The sequence below is a fragment of the Penicillium verrucosum genome, assembly GCF_028828655.1.
Source record: "Penicillium verrucosum strain IBT 35672 chromosome Unknown utg000003l_segment0_segment0, whole genome shotgun sequence".
NCBI lineage: Eukaryota > Fungi > Ascomycota > Eurotiomycetes > Eurotiales > Aspergillaceae > Penicillium > Penicillium verrucosum.
This window is the reverse complement of record NW_026643212.1, coordinates 4,849,114-4,862,040: the sequence shown is the minus strand read 5'-3', so window position 1 is coordinate 4,862,040 and position 12,927 is coordinate 4,849,114. Positions and strand designations below refer to the sequence as shown.

Below are 12,927 nucleotides of genomic sequence, written 5' to 3'. Positions count from 1 at the left end.
AGAAAGTGACTGTGAATGCTTCGTCGCGATGTTCTTCAAGGCGTGAGACGTGAAACCTGAAACCCTTCAATTATATAAAGATTGGCGATACCTATTGAAGATGCATATAATACAGTTTAACTATTGTACAAGTAGTCATTCAAACTCACGCTCAAGCCCATTCGCCCTTCCTCTCAAACGGCTTCACAAATCCAGTCGCCTCCATGGTAACCTGTAGAGATGCCATATCGACGGCGGTGATATGAGCTTCGACCATACAGAAGATATCCAGCTTATCTTTATCTGGGAAATCCTGGGGGATGGTGACGGAGCAGTTCACGCCGAGACTGGTGATGACGCCGGCATACTCCTGGTCCAGATGTCTAGGCTTGGTGCGTGGGGTGCGTAGCAGACATGGGAATGTGACGGGGAGATTGCACTCGGAGAAGTAGAATGCGCGGAAGAGGAGCATACACGCCCAGTGCTGTGCGGAGTATTTGTCAAGATTTCTGAGATGTGTGCGTAGGGGCAGGGAGTAGATTAGGTGGGCGTCGATGTCGGATTTTGAGAAGGGGAGGAGAGAGGTGGGAGTGGTGGTTGTGTCATTGGTGATTTCAGTGATTGTCTCCGCTGGAACATTCTCTGCTGGATCTTTCTCTGCTGGATCGGTCTCTGCTAGATCGGTCTCTGCCGGATCCGTCTCCACTACATCGATCTCTGCAGGTTCAGGACTATCAACAAGAGCGTCAAACTGTCGGCCATGTTCATGCTCGAAACGCAATGCCGCCTCGATCTGGTAATGCGCAATAACATCCGTGTATCGACGCAGCGGACTAGTGCTCTTGACGTACGTATCCAAGCCCATGGTGTGATGCTTCGTTGGGGTTGTGGAAGAGTAGGCCAGCGGCACGCTGAGTTCATAGAAGCCCTCACCGCCGAAATTGGCCAAGTTTTTGTTGGTAACACGTCCGTACTCTGGGTCATACCAAGTGCCGTCGTAGACAACGGGGATATTGCGTGCGGCGCAGAATTGGCCAGAGATGTGCCCGGCCAAATTCATGACCAGGGAGACCAAATTGTCCCGCGATTGGTCGCGAACGTCGTATGGGTCATAGGAATGCACATTCAGCCGGATGACTGGGTCACCGAGATAGTGGCGTCCGGTTGTGGATTGTAAATCGTACGGCGGCATCGGGGCGTCGCCTGACTGGACTGAGACAGAAAGCTCTGGGCTAAGAGGTGTGAGGTCCATGGCGCCGTTCTTTCTACGGGTTTGGCGGAATGCGAGCATGAGTTGACGCATGATGTGGAATCTATCTTTATCCTCGGGCCGCAGGTCTCCTTGGATTGTTTTACCATGTGGCACTGGTGGTTCGGTGAACTCGCCACCTATGGTGAATGATTCCAACTGTTCTTCGGAATCCGGGTCGAAGAAGTCGCGCAGTGTTTTGTGAGTGAGATTGATGACATTGTGGATTGTCCCGTTCTTGATCTCACTATCCAAGATCTCTCCTCGAAGATTCATCTTCGCACTGAATGTGAGTACTGGCCGGCCAGCCGCCAAACTGAAGTGGGGCTCAGTGAGAGTCTTGGGAAGCATAGGATAAGTGCGTTCCGGGATATAGGAGGTGAAGAGCCGGGAGGCTGCATACTGGATGATAGGGTTGTCATGCCCAATAAAGGCTGTTGGGTTGGCAACGTGGACATGCACCCAGAATGTATTACGGGATCCTGGAATAGACTCGAGCGATATACCGTCATCAATTTCTTGCGCGGTCACATCGTCGATACAGTAGACGGGCATATCTCCCCAATCCTTTCTCAAGTGTTGCATGGAATCCTGCAACTGATCGACAGTGAGCTTACTGCAAGATTCCTCAATCTCTTCCAACTCCATGTCCCTTGAGAGAGATATGCCATGCCCAGGCAGCATCAGATACTGGTCAAGGGGTAGAAGGTTCTCCCAAGGCGCTATGATGCCGATTTCCTGCAACAAAAGACGCGTTGAGGCCTCACTCAGACCAAGTGTATTGTACATCCCCGTGGCACGCATAATATGTGTTGCTGTTGATCTCAAAGTGCCTGACGGCATGACAATAGCGGGGACCGAGTACAGCTGCAGATATTCAATGATCATTTGATCATCTGCAGTGAACTTTTCGGTGGGGAGTTCGCGGAACACCAGTGGGTTTCCATCCTGACCGGGCGAATACCTGTTGGAGGACGGACCGACACTGGACATAATAGTCGGTGAACGGAGCCTTCTGCTAAGGCGAATCAACCGCTGTGCTTTGGAGATAAACAGGTGCATAGGGTGGTCTTTGGACCCCTGGGTGTCTTTGCGCATTGTGGCACGAACACAATGTTCTTGGTGTTCATGAGTCCAGTCGACGACCTGTTTGACAATGTTGGCGATCCGCTTTGGCTGCACAATATACATCCGACTGAACAAGGAACTGCCATCTTTTTCGATGAGGAAAGCATGTCGGCGGACAGCTTGATGAACAGCAAACATGTTCACACTGGTCAGCTCAGATTCCTGAATGCCAAGGGCAGTCATTGTCAATTTTTCAAGACTTAAGCAGAGAACTTCGGTATCGTCTGCCACCTTATCATGAAGATTATCCAGTATCTGGGAATTTTCTCTATAGAATTTCAAGATATGAGTCTTGAAGTTGCCCATCATCCTCATAAGAGGAGCACCCAGTGGCCTTGGAAGACCTCCCTCGGGGGTCAGCTGAATATCTTGGCTTGCGACAGCCTCGCCATCCGGGAACCATGGGGTGAGAGGCTCGACAAGTTCAGTAGGTGCAAACCCTTTGATAACGTAGTCGAGCTCCGCGTTGGAGCAAATGCGCCAGTTCCCGTTACCATTGTAGAACTGTTTCTGTTTGTGAACAGACCGCACGTAAATTCCATAATTGAACACTCCGTCTGCGTTCAACCGGGCGATTAAGTCGCCCTGCTCGAGGTGTTCACCTTCAAATTCATCTTTATCCATAGCCTCCTGGTTCCGGTATGGGTCACCCCAAGCATCGATTGTGTCACGGCCATTAGGCATTGTGCCAATGGATTTACCTGGTGGTTCCAATGGTCGGTGCTCAGAGTCGGATCGGCGCACCGGGTCCAAATCATTGGGGTTGGTATCCTGCCATTTCTGTAGATATGTTCGAATGTCTCCATGCAATTCTAATTGTGACCTGAGAAGGATATTGCCATCGATGGGAACTCTCGGGGGCTCGTCTAGCTCGGATGTTTCCTGTTGAGAAAACACAAAGATTAGCTGTGAATATCAGCCTCTTCCTTAGTATAGCATACCTCATTATTGGCTGGAACGGTTTGAGCTGACCCAAATGTTCTTGTGGTAGACAAAAAGCGTCGTCCCCCAGTCAACACCGGAAGGTGAGTGGTGGACGCGATCAACGTACATCCTGTGCGGTTCTGTCGCCATGTGCAGAGCACAGGTGACAAATTTCCACTAGTCAGCTTCTGCAAAGCCCTTATTCTCGTAAGTGCCATTGCCAAAACTTGCGCAGAATGAACGGTGGCACGAAAACTAAGTATATTCTGCCTGAATTTGGCTATACCGCCAAGGGCGGTATAAAATTATCCCGTGACTTCGGAGTTCATTTTGACCAATCATATCGAGCACAGAGGATAAGATGGCGTTTATATGGGGAGGTCCTTATTTCTTTTATGAACGCTGGATGAATAATAGTCTTGTGTTCTCACATTTAGATTGAGGTATAGTTAGAAATCTTTCTCCACTACCATATCCGTCACCAAAGAGTCATAAAGCTATAACCTACTACTGGGCTACTCTGCAGATAGCACTACTTTCTTATGCGCCAGATAAGCGTAGCAAGGTACACATCCGAGTCTGTCTGTGTTTTTCCGGCGTGGATTAGAGCATTGCTTGCCATGAGTCAAAGGCGGCCATGGCAGTCCTCAAAACTCCATGACGGGCCGAGCCGCGCATAACTAGTGTAAGCCATTTGACGACAGTACGGACCATTACTGTCGCGCTGAAAGCTCCTCATTTTTCTTCCTTAAGGGGCCCGTCAGATGCAGTCCGAGACAGTAACCTCGTTCTGCCCCGGTGTTGTGAGACAAAAAGATTGGATCAGTCAAACCGCTATGCGATTGTATACGGATGTGTCATAACATGTTTCTATACAAGCGTGCATAGTCGTGGTCTTGGCCTGCAGGGTACGATGCAGCATGGTGTTCTCCGGATAACAGTATAAGATCCAACATTCCAGTCTCCTCTCCCCGAGAAATCGCTGGAGTCACATCTCCTATATTGCGTGTTGTAGAGACAACACATACTACCAAGGTACAATACTCTCCGGAACACGGGCCTCGAACTATTGCAATCCCGGTGAACTCCTCCGAAGCTGCGGCACAAGGGTATACGAAGATGTCAGTGAGTTGACTCGTGCGTTGACCCATATTCTTGGTTCAGCCTATCGGACTGGCTACTCTGCCCAGGGTTTCCAGTTATTACACGAAACTTCGTACCTTGCTCTCCTGCTCCGAAAGTACCAATGTCCGACCTCTTCAACCTCGTAAACAGACTATCTTCAGTATGACCCTGTCGATCTAATTCCCCATGATCTCCAATTGTTTTTCCTCCATCCGAAAAAGTTGACGAAGATCATGAATTAGCGGGGAAGATGTATTCGTTATCGTTTACACCGTATTCTCCTTATCTCCTTGGACTCACCTCGGCCCCCGGTTCGGAGCGAACTGCATCCTTCATATGATAATTACCATATCGATTGAGCCAAAGTCCACAAGTCCACAAAAAAAAAACTTGACAGGTCGCGAGTATCATTTCCTACTTGGTTTAAGCGAGACCAGACAACTTCAGGGTTTCAGAGCCGAAGGTGTTCAGTTCCACTTGCTGATCTTCTTTTGTTTCACTTGATCGACTTTTTTTGTCTCAGTTTTTGTGAATGTCAACCAATGATATACTTCGTACTTTGTCCCATCTGTCGGGGCTGATTGGGTTAATGCCACTAACTTCCAACTAGTGAAGCCCCTTTCGTCCAGGAATAGCGATTGACTCTAGAGTCTATGTTGTAGTGGCACGCCAACGCCTAATACCCTGTACCTGTTTGGACAAGTCGAACTGTCGGGGGTGATATGGCGATCACTGGACAAGGTTATTACCTTCCCACTCAATTCATATTGCAGATTGCGCCGTTTAGCTGATTGACGCGTGAATTGGCCGATCGGGGCCCACTACTGCATGATTAACCCTATCGGGCTTGGAAATGGGGTGTCTAAATATACGATGCTTGTATATTTCGAGATCTGCACAAGATCGGAATTCGGCTATGCCAAGTTCAACCCAAGCATAGATACAATTGACTCGGACGACCTATCCAACATAGACATGCACAGAGCATCCGAGGTTTTGCTTTTGCCCGTTTCGCTGCCATGTACTCCGTACATCGTACCTCGATTTTATCTGCGAAGTGTGGGCGTACTCCGCAGCTGCATCCACCGAGTCCGGTAAGGAACTGTCGCAGATTGATGTTCAATTTGTGAGCTCTCCCAGAGTAGATAAGCAGGGGCACCTACCCAATTGAGGATCGCGTGATCCGACCCTGGTTAGGATGGAATGGAGTCCTTGAACAGTGAGGATTCTTCATTCTTCGGTTGGCTCTTGTAGTTCCCGTGGTTCCCGTTCTTGTCCACCCCACTATCCAAAAGGAGTGCGGTCAGTAGCTTGAGGAATATCCTCCGATTATAGAGCCTCCCGAAGTGTTATATAAACTAAAGTCATGGGCCGCACCGTGGAACTGATTCGGAGGGTGTATATTTATCTGTTAGGGCATTCATCCTGACCCTGGATCACCTATATATTCCTTTCTTTTGTGTATTTGTGTATTTTTGATTATATTGCCTACTTTTCTTTGGCAACATGCTCTCAAGCAACGGATGGCGCGCCCTGGTGCTGTCTCTGGCTCTTGTCCCTCGGGCAATGGCAGATATCTGCGCAACACTCAAGGCCGGCGGCATCGATATCGAATACCATATTTCATTGGACTACAAAACCGATCTGCTCAAGTATTGGTCCACGGCATGCGGTGATCTCAAGCCAACATGCATTGCAGCTCCGTCCAGTGCAGCGGAGATGTCGCAGGTTATCAGGAACCTTCACGACGTGGATACACTCTTGTCTGTTCTCTCCTTGAAACAGCAATGATGTCGGCTAACCTTTAACAGTGCCATCAAGAGCGGAGGACATAACCCCAACAGTGGCTTCGCTAGTATTCAGGACGGATTGCTAGTTTCAACTAAGAATCTGAATCAGGTTGACTATAATCGCAATGACCACACTGCTGTTATCGGTCCTGGTCTTTCATGGGAAGAGGCCCAGAAAGGACTTGAAGGAACTGGTCGGACTATCGTTGGAGGTAGAATGGGAGGAGTTGGAATCGGTGGATATATGCTCGGAGGTATGTGGTTCAGCCATCAGCGCTGAGTTTATCTCTAATGGTTTATAGGGGGCATGAGTTTCCTGAGCACCCAATACGGCTGGGCTGCAAACAATGTCTTGGATTACGAAGTTGTCCTAGCCAATGGCACTATTGTCCATGCAACCGAAAGCGAAAACTCAGGTGAGTGACAATATACCAACATTGTAATTGTCGAAAAGCTAACACTCGACAGACCTCTTCAAAAGCTTGAAAGGAGGCGGCAACAACTTCGGAGTTGTTACTGCATACACCATGCAGACGCATCCTCAAGACCACAAGGTCTGGGGTGGCAACTATGTTTTCACAGGCGACAAAGCCCCCGAGATTCTCACGGCACTCCGCAACTTCACTGACGAGTATCCTGATGACAAGGCGGCAATAATCGTGACATTCGAGCGCGGTCTCGTGCTTGACCTCTGTATTTTGTTTCTCTTCTACGACGGCCCCGAACCCCCCTCTGGAGTCTTCGATGAGTTCACTGTTATCAAACACACCTCAAAGGCCAAGACCTACGACAGCTACTACGACCTGCTGAAGCACAACGACTTCTTCATTCTTAAGTAGGATGAACAATTCCCAACCCTTGGATCGCTTGCTAACTGACTCTTAGGGGGCAACGCTACACCATCGCCACTGAGACCACGCCCCTTCCCAATAAAACTGTGGGAATAGCCCCGCTCCAGGATTACTATGATCATTTCCGCGACGTGGCCGGGTCGGTACTAGGAGTGACCGGGGTCATAGCCTCAATTGCCTTCCAGCCCGTACCGAAGACGTTCTCTCAAAAAGCCAAGGACCGCGGCGGAGTAAGCATTCCATTCCCAATGGAAATCGAAGGAGATCGCATTACTGAACAAACCCCCAGGACCTCCTCGACATTCCATCCGATCAACCGTACATTATCATTGAACTCGATCTCTCCCACGGCCTGTCCATCGACGACAGCAAGATCGATGCAGCCACAGTCGAACTCTACCAGGGAATAGACAACCTGGTGCAGAAGAATATCGACGAGGGTCTGCTTCCCGACGTGTATCGACCATTGTTTATGAACGATGCATACTACCGCCAGGATTACTGGGGACGTATTAGTCCCGAGTCCAAGGCGCTTGCTCTGAAGACGAGAAAGGCGTATGATCCCCAAGGGTTCTTCCAGAAGCGGACCAGTGGAGGCTGGAGGCTAGGCTAAAGTTCAAGAGTGGTCTAGGCATCGGATATATCTATCTTATCTGTAATTGTATTCACGTAGACTTAATCAATTTTTATAATTACGACTCGAAAGGATAGTGTTTGGGAAGTCGATGCGTTGGCGATCCGCTGATGATATATTTCGTAGTATAGACTTCCCGTTACTAAAAGTACCTACCAAGCGAGGTTTGCCTAGATTCAATACCCTAAAACATGATCTACTATGCATTTCCCACCGTAGTCAATAATTAGATCAAAAGTAGGCGCCTGCTTCAGGTTTGCAGATGCCCAGCCCAGGTACGGGCGACTAAGTATGCCATCTGGACACAACTCTCTTATTGGATAATATTGCCAGCAGTAATTCGATCATCCAAAGGTCAAATGTCTGATTCTGCAGGGTTTATGCCTGAATATGCCTGGATTCTGTCTCTAAATTAAAATACCTGAGAAATCTGTCTGTATTGCATCGTATGGGACAATTGGTATAGTGACAGGACATAAGTTTTTGCACCGAATTAAATACAACCGAGAACGGTGACTAATTATTTCAAAGCAGCATACACGGCCCTCTCGAATTCAGTCAGAAGCTCGATAGCTGTCTGATCGCCCGTTGGAAGGAGTTGGGACAAATACACTCCAGCGACACCCTTTTCAATATCCATCCACTATCAAGATGTCAGTGATCTATGTATACAGCTGGAAAATCGGGGACAATACTGACCCAGTAGCAATTAGGCATTCCAGACCAAGAGAGAGAATACTGACTGCGGCGACCAGGCACCTCGACAGTATTGATCAAACCACTAAGCCCATAGTCGGCGGGGACATTGGTAGGGACAGCGTTGTAAAGCGCATTACGACTTGCCAGATCGTAGTCTTCTGGGATATCCAGATTTTTGCGGTTCTCGAGGTGTGGCTTAAACATCAGTTCCAGAGTCTCGGGCCGTAGCAACTTTCCCTGCATAATACCAAGGTATATTTTCAGGAGCTCGGGCACATTTGTGTAGATGCCACCGCCTCCAATATCGTCAATAACTGGCTCAGGCCACCAGAAGTCTGTGGCCTCTTTTAGTCCGTCGTTGTGTCGTTCCCACAGCTTCACCTTTCGTACGCGGAGGTCTGGTCTCTCATTCAGATGAAAAGTAACGTCCCGAGCTCCCACAGGTTCAAATATATACTGTCTCATATACTCTCCTAGTTTGAGGCCCGTCACATGCTCGACCTAATGACTCCCTTATCAGCATAGCTCAGCCATCTACTCTGCCGGGATGGTTACTCACCATCAGTCCAGCCCACTCCAGCCCAGGGCCATACAACCATTGTTCTCCAGGCTCAAATACAAGGAACGTTTGGAAAGATTCCCTCTAAAAGGCTTAGTTAATTGCGTCTAGTTCCGCCGGCGTATAAGAACGTACGATAGTCTGAAGTACCAGAGGTCGGTCGCCTTGTAACTTCTGGTAGCGGATAGACAAGGGATGCATGAATGTATAGGCAAGTCCACCCGAATGAGTCATAAGAAGTCTTGGGAAATGCGTTACTTAGTATATGGGAAGAAACCTGAGTAATACGATCACAGTAACGTACCGAAGAGTAAGGGTCCGTTTCGCTGGTCGAAACTGGGGCTCATTTTTCTCATCGAACCCAATCAATATCCGGGGATCTTTCCACTCTGGCAAAATGCTGGATATATCTGCGTCTAGGTCTAGAAGACCCCTTTCGACACATTGCATAACAGCGATGCTCGTGATAAGTTTGGTTACGGATGCAATCCAGTGAACATCATCAGCTCTGGAAGATTCCACCGAGTTACCATTGAAACACTTCGTATAGTGGAAGGACCCTAAAAATTATCAGCGAAATGGTATCCATTTACGGGTTTCGCATAGGAGATTACCATCACGACTCACAGCGCCAAGTGTGACGCGTGGTAAGGGTTGTCCTTTCTGATCGAGGTAGGTTTTAACAACGTGGTTAATAGACTGCATTATAAGAGTAGATGGTTTTCCTTAGAGCGTTATATTGAGTAGGTAAGGAGGAGTTCGGTGTTAACGGGGAATGCTGCTGTTTTTTATAAGGGTAGATCATATATAAGACCCAGATTTCTTCCCTTTCCAACCCTAAGCCCAATGTCGCTCATTGCCAGTATCCACTTGGTTGGGTTAATACATCAACTTGCTGTTCCGAAGAATGCAGAAATTGCGCAGAAAGACCAGTTATCGAAAGCCAGTTCGTATCCACTGGTCTGTTTCCCCTTACGGAGATTCGATGCTTCTATATCAAAGAAACAATTCCGAAATTTTTCCAGGGCCATGTTACGGGAGTATCGACAGCTTGTACTGAGGAGTCGTACCTACCTACAACATACATACCTAGGTAGGTAGAAAGGTATGCTGACAAACCGAGGCGGTGATCTCAGGACTATATCGGGCTCTGATAATATACCGGGGGTATGTTTCGGCGTTTGTTCACGTCATTGACTTGTTGATCACATGCTAGTATATAAGAATTCTACTAACCAGTAAAAGGAAGTGACGAGAGTGCCATATTTTCTATTTTGGAGATTATTACTCAAAGAATAATAAGAGATTGAATGATTTTGTCTATTGTAAGGACGATTTTGGAGAAACAAGTGTTTGTCCTATGTACATCCAGGACATTGTGAAAGCGCTAGGAACCTAGAAAACTAGATGGGACATTTTATTTGCTTACACAACTACGTACGGGCCTGTCGAACGGTTCCTCTATACCTCTTGATACGTCATACATCGTCAGAGACTGTAATACCTACGGTGAATTAGCCAGGTTGTTAAGACTGACGGTGTTCAGACGCAAAACATTCCCCAAAGCAGACAGTGCTTCGTCAGCGCCACCCCGGATTTCACCTCGGCGTTTGATATAGTGAATAGTTTGCTCTTTGTCACCCACTATGTGGTTTCGGTGATTACAGTTTAGGTATTGCTATGACTACTCCACCCAGAGCAACCCCATTTTGGCATTGCTGACATATTCGGGGATTGAAACAGTCCCAAGTGGGGTTATCATAATGACAAACCTTGGAATATTGTTTATAAATCAGTCCATGGTTCAACTTGACTTTATCGTAGGAACGGTATAAATAACTAGCAAGCGATACACAGCATCATCAATCGCCTAGAAAGTGCATACACGCTTTCATTTACTTCCAACAATGACGCAGCCAGGCAATCAGAAAGTCCCTGGATCGTCTCGGATCACTGACCATTTTTCAGAACGGTAGGTTGCATTTGTTTAATTGGCTTCTGCGCTCTGTTCCTATCAGCTACTTCCTGGAGACTTGGATTTTGACAATTTATAGAGCATTGCAGGATCACGGCTCGGGATGGAGTGCCCTCTGGGACACAAAAGATAACGTCCTCTGGGACCGGGGAAAGCCTTCGCCAGCGCTGATTGATCTTATCGAACAACGAAAGGATCTATTCCAGCCTCTGACGGCTAATGGCCGCCGTAAGAAAGTACTTGTACCGGTATGTTTTCCGGATATATGAGACTCTATTATAGATTTAATTGTTCATTGGTTTACTAATTTTCGTAAAGGGATGCGGACAAGGTTACGATGTTGTTATGTTGGCATTACATGGTTTCGACGTTTATGGTTTAGATATATCCAAGACCGGAATATCAGCGGCCCAGGGTTACGCGTATAATGAACTACAAAAACCGCAGGAATACAACTTCGGAGAACAGAAAAGCGGTCCGACGGCTCAAGGCAGTACCACCTTTATAAAAGGTGATTTTTTCAAGTCGGATTGGGAACAAACAGCTCTGGAAGGCGGAGAAGTTCAGTTTGATATAATTTATGATTATACGGTTAGTGGCTGACTTATCGCGTGTTTATAAGATAAACGAAACTAATTTTATACAGTTCCTCTGCGCCCTTCACCCCGATATGCGCCAGCAATGGTCCAAGCGCATGTCGGAGCTTCTGCGGTCTGATGGCTACCTAGTTTGTCTTGAATTTCCGTTATACAAGGATCCAACGCTTCCTGGTCCCCCCTGGGGCTTGCAGGGGGTACACTGGGACCTGCTAGCGCGGGGTGGTGACGGCATCGCCAATATTCATATAGCACCCGAAATCGCGCATGAGGATCAGCTTATGGGTCAGTTCAAAAGGGTGCTGCATACAAAGCCAGCTCGGACATATGAGAGTGGGATAGGGACAGATATGCTCAGCATTTATGCTCGAAAGTAGCCCTGCTACAGCTGACTGTACTCATGCGAGAACTTTAAAGTCGAACTTGGATTACAATATCATTGTTAAGAGAGGTCTACGTGGACGTCAAAGTGCATGGTGCAATGTGAGGTTGATTGAGTGGAGAGTTAAGCTACAGAAGCTAAGAAAGAGACTAAGAAATCTGACAATCATATTCGTTTTCGAATTAGAAAGGCAACACTCCCCTATGTACTGGATGTATAGTATGCTAGGTGACCGTGTAAGTATCAACAGTCGTAGCGATTGCCTCAGTAATTGTTCTATGAATATTGCATTATCTTGATTTAGCCGCAGCTAGACCCAAATTTGCTTATTCCAATTGTCTGGTTAGAACGAGGAAAGAACAGATGGTTTTGAGCCCTGGCTCCTATAAGTCTTCGTAGTATGATCCCCGGGGGTTCTTCCAGAAGCGGACCAGTGGAGGCCAAGAGCGGTCTAGGCATTGGATAGTTATATTTATCTCATCTATAATCATATCCACGAAGACTTAATCAATTGTTTATAATTACGACTCGAAAGGATACGTTGGCGATCCGCTTATGATATATTTCGTAGTATGGACTTCCCGTTACTAAAGTACCTACCAAGCGATCCCAAATCGGAAAAAAAAAACCTTGCTAGTAATTGAGCCTAGATTCAATACCCTGAAACATGATCTACTGTGCATTTCCCACCGTAGTCAATAATTAGAACAAAAGTAGGCGCCTGCTTCAGATTTGCAGACGCCCAGGGAACGAGTGGCTGAGAGCGACCTGCGGCGAGTTAGGGTTTTCCTCCAAGCGCCAGGGTGGATTCGTCAATCGGACCTATTTTTTATATTTTTATATTATTGTAAGTATTCTTCCAATCGTATATCATCTTTAGCAAAGAGCTATGAGCTCCTGTACTATCTTAAGCTACTATTCATGCCGATCGCTGTACACGGCAGAGAGCTCAATGAAAGCCAACTCGTCCAATTAAGTAGCGCTTCTCCAATCTGTAACACACAAAGACATAGCCCGGCTTGGGGGAGAGTCTAGA

The 12,927-nt window shown here is 47.4% G+C and overlaps 4 protein-coding genes across 4 annotated transcripts; 2 read left to right on the top strand and 2 right to left on the bottom strand.

The window, feature by feature from the left end:
- Window positions 1-151: 151 nt before the first annotated feature.
- On the bottom strand, window positions 152-3,430 carry N7516_009393 (exoribonuclease II; the record flags this gene model as incomplete). Its single annotated transcript, XM_057222112.1, has 2 exons — window positions 152-3,262; window positions 3,329-3,430. The coding sequence occupies 2 exons, from the start codon at window positions 3,428-3,430 to the stop codon at window positions 152-154; spliced, it is 3,213 nt and encodes a 1,070-aa protein (XP_057072384.1).
- Window positions 3,431-5,911: 2,481 nt separating this feature from the next.
- On the top strand, window positions 5,912-7,659 carry N7516_009392 (FAD-binding oxidoreductase; the record flags this gene model as incomplete). The annotated part of the gene is made up of 6 exons (XM_057222111.1): window positions 5,912-6,168; window positions 6,217-6,449; window positions 6,498-6,611; window positions 6,664-7,030; window positions 7,081-7,276; window positions 7,336-7,659. The coding sequence occupies 6 exons, from the start codon at window positions 5,912-5,914 to the stop codon at window positions 7,657-7,659; spliced, it is 1,491 nt and encodes a 496-aa protein (XP_057072383.1).
- Window positions 7,660-8,200: 541 nt separating this feature from the next.
- Window positions 8,201-9,643, bottom strand: N7516_009391 (serine hydrolase domain-containing protein; the record flags this gene model as incomplete). Its single annotated transcript, XM_057222110.1, has 6 exons — window positions 8,201-8,323; window positions 8,380-8,880; window positions 8,939-9,022; window positions 9,074-9,179; window positions 9,243-9,498; window positions 9,553-9,643. The coding sequence occupies 6 exons, from the start codon at window positions 9,641-9,643 to the stop codon at window positions 8,201-8,203; spliced, it is 1,161 nt and encodes a 386-aa protein (XP_057072382.1).
- A 1,192-nt stretch (window positions 9,644-10,835) lies between these two features.
- N7516_009390 (thiol methyltransferase) lies at window positions 10,836-11,886 on the top strand (the record flags this gene model as incomplete). The annotated part of the gene is made up of 4 exons (XM_057222109.1): window positions 10,836-10,910; window positions 10,993-11,161; window positions 11,232-11,504; window positions 11,560-11,886. The coding sequence occupies exons 1-4, from the start codon at window positions 10,846-10,848 to the stop codon at window positions 11,884-11,886; spliced, it is 834 nt and encodes a 277-aa protein (XP_057072381.1). The 5' UTR covers window positions 10,836-10,845.
- Between the last annotated feature and the right edge of the window lie 1,041 nt (window positions 11,887-12,927).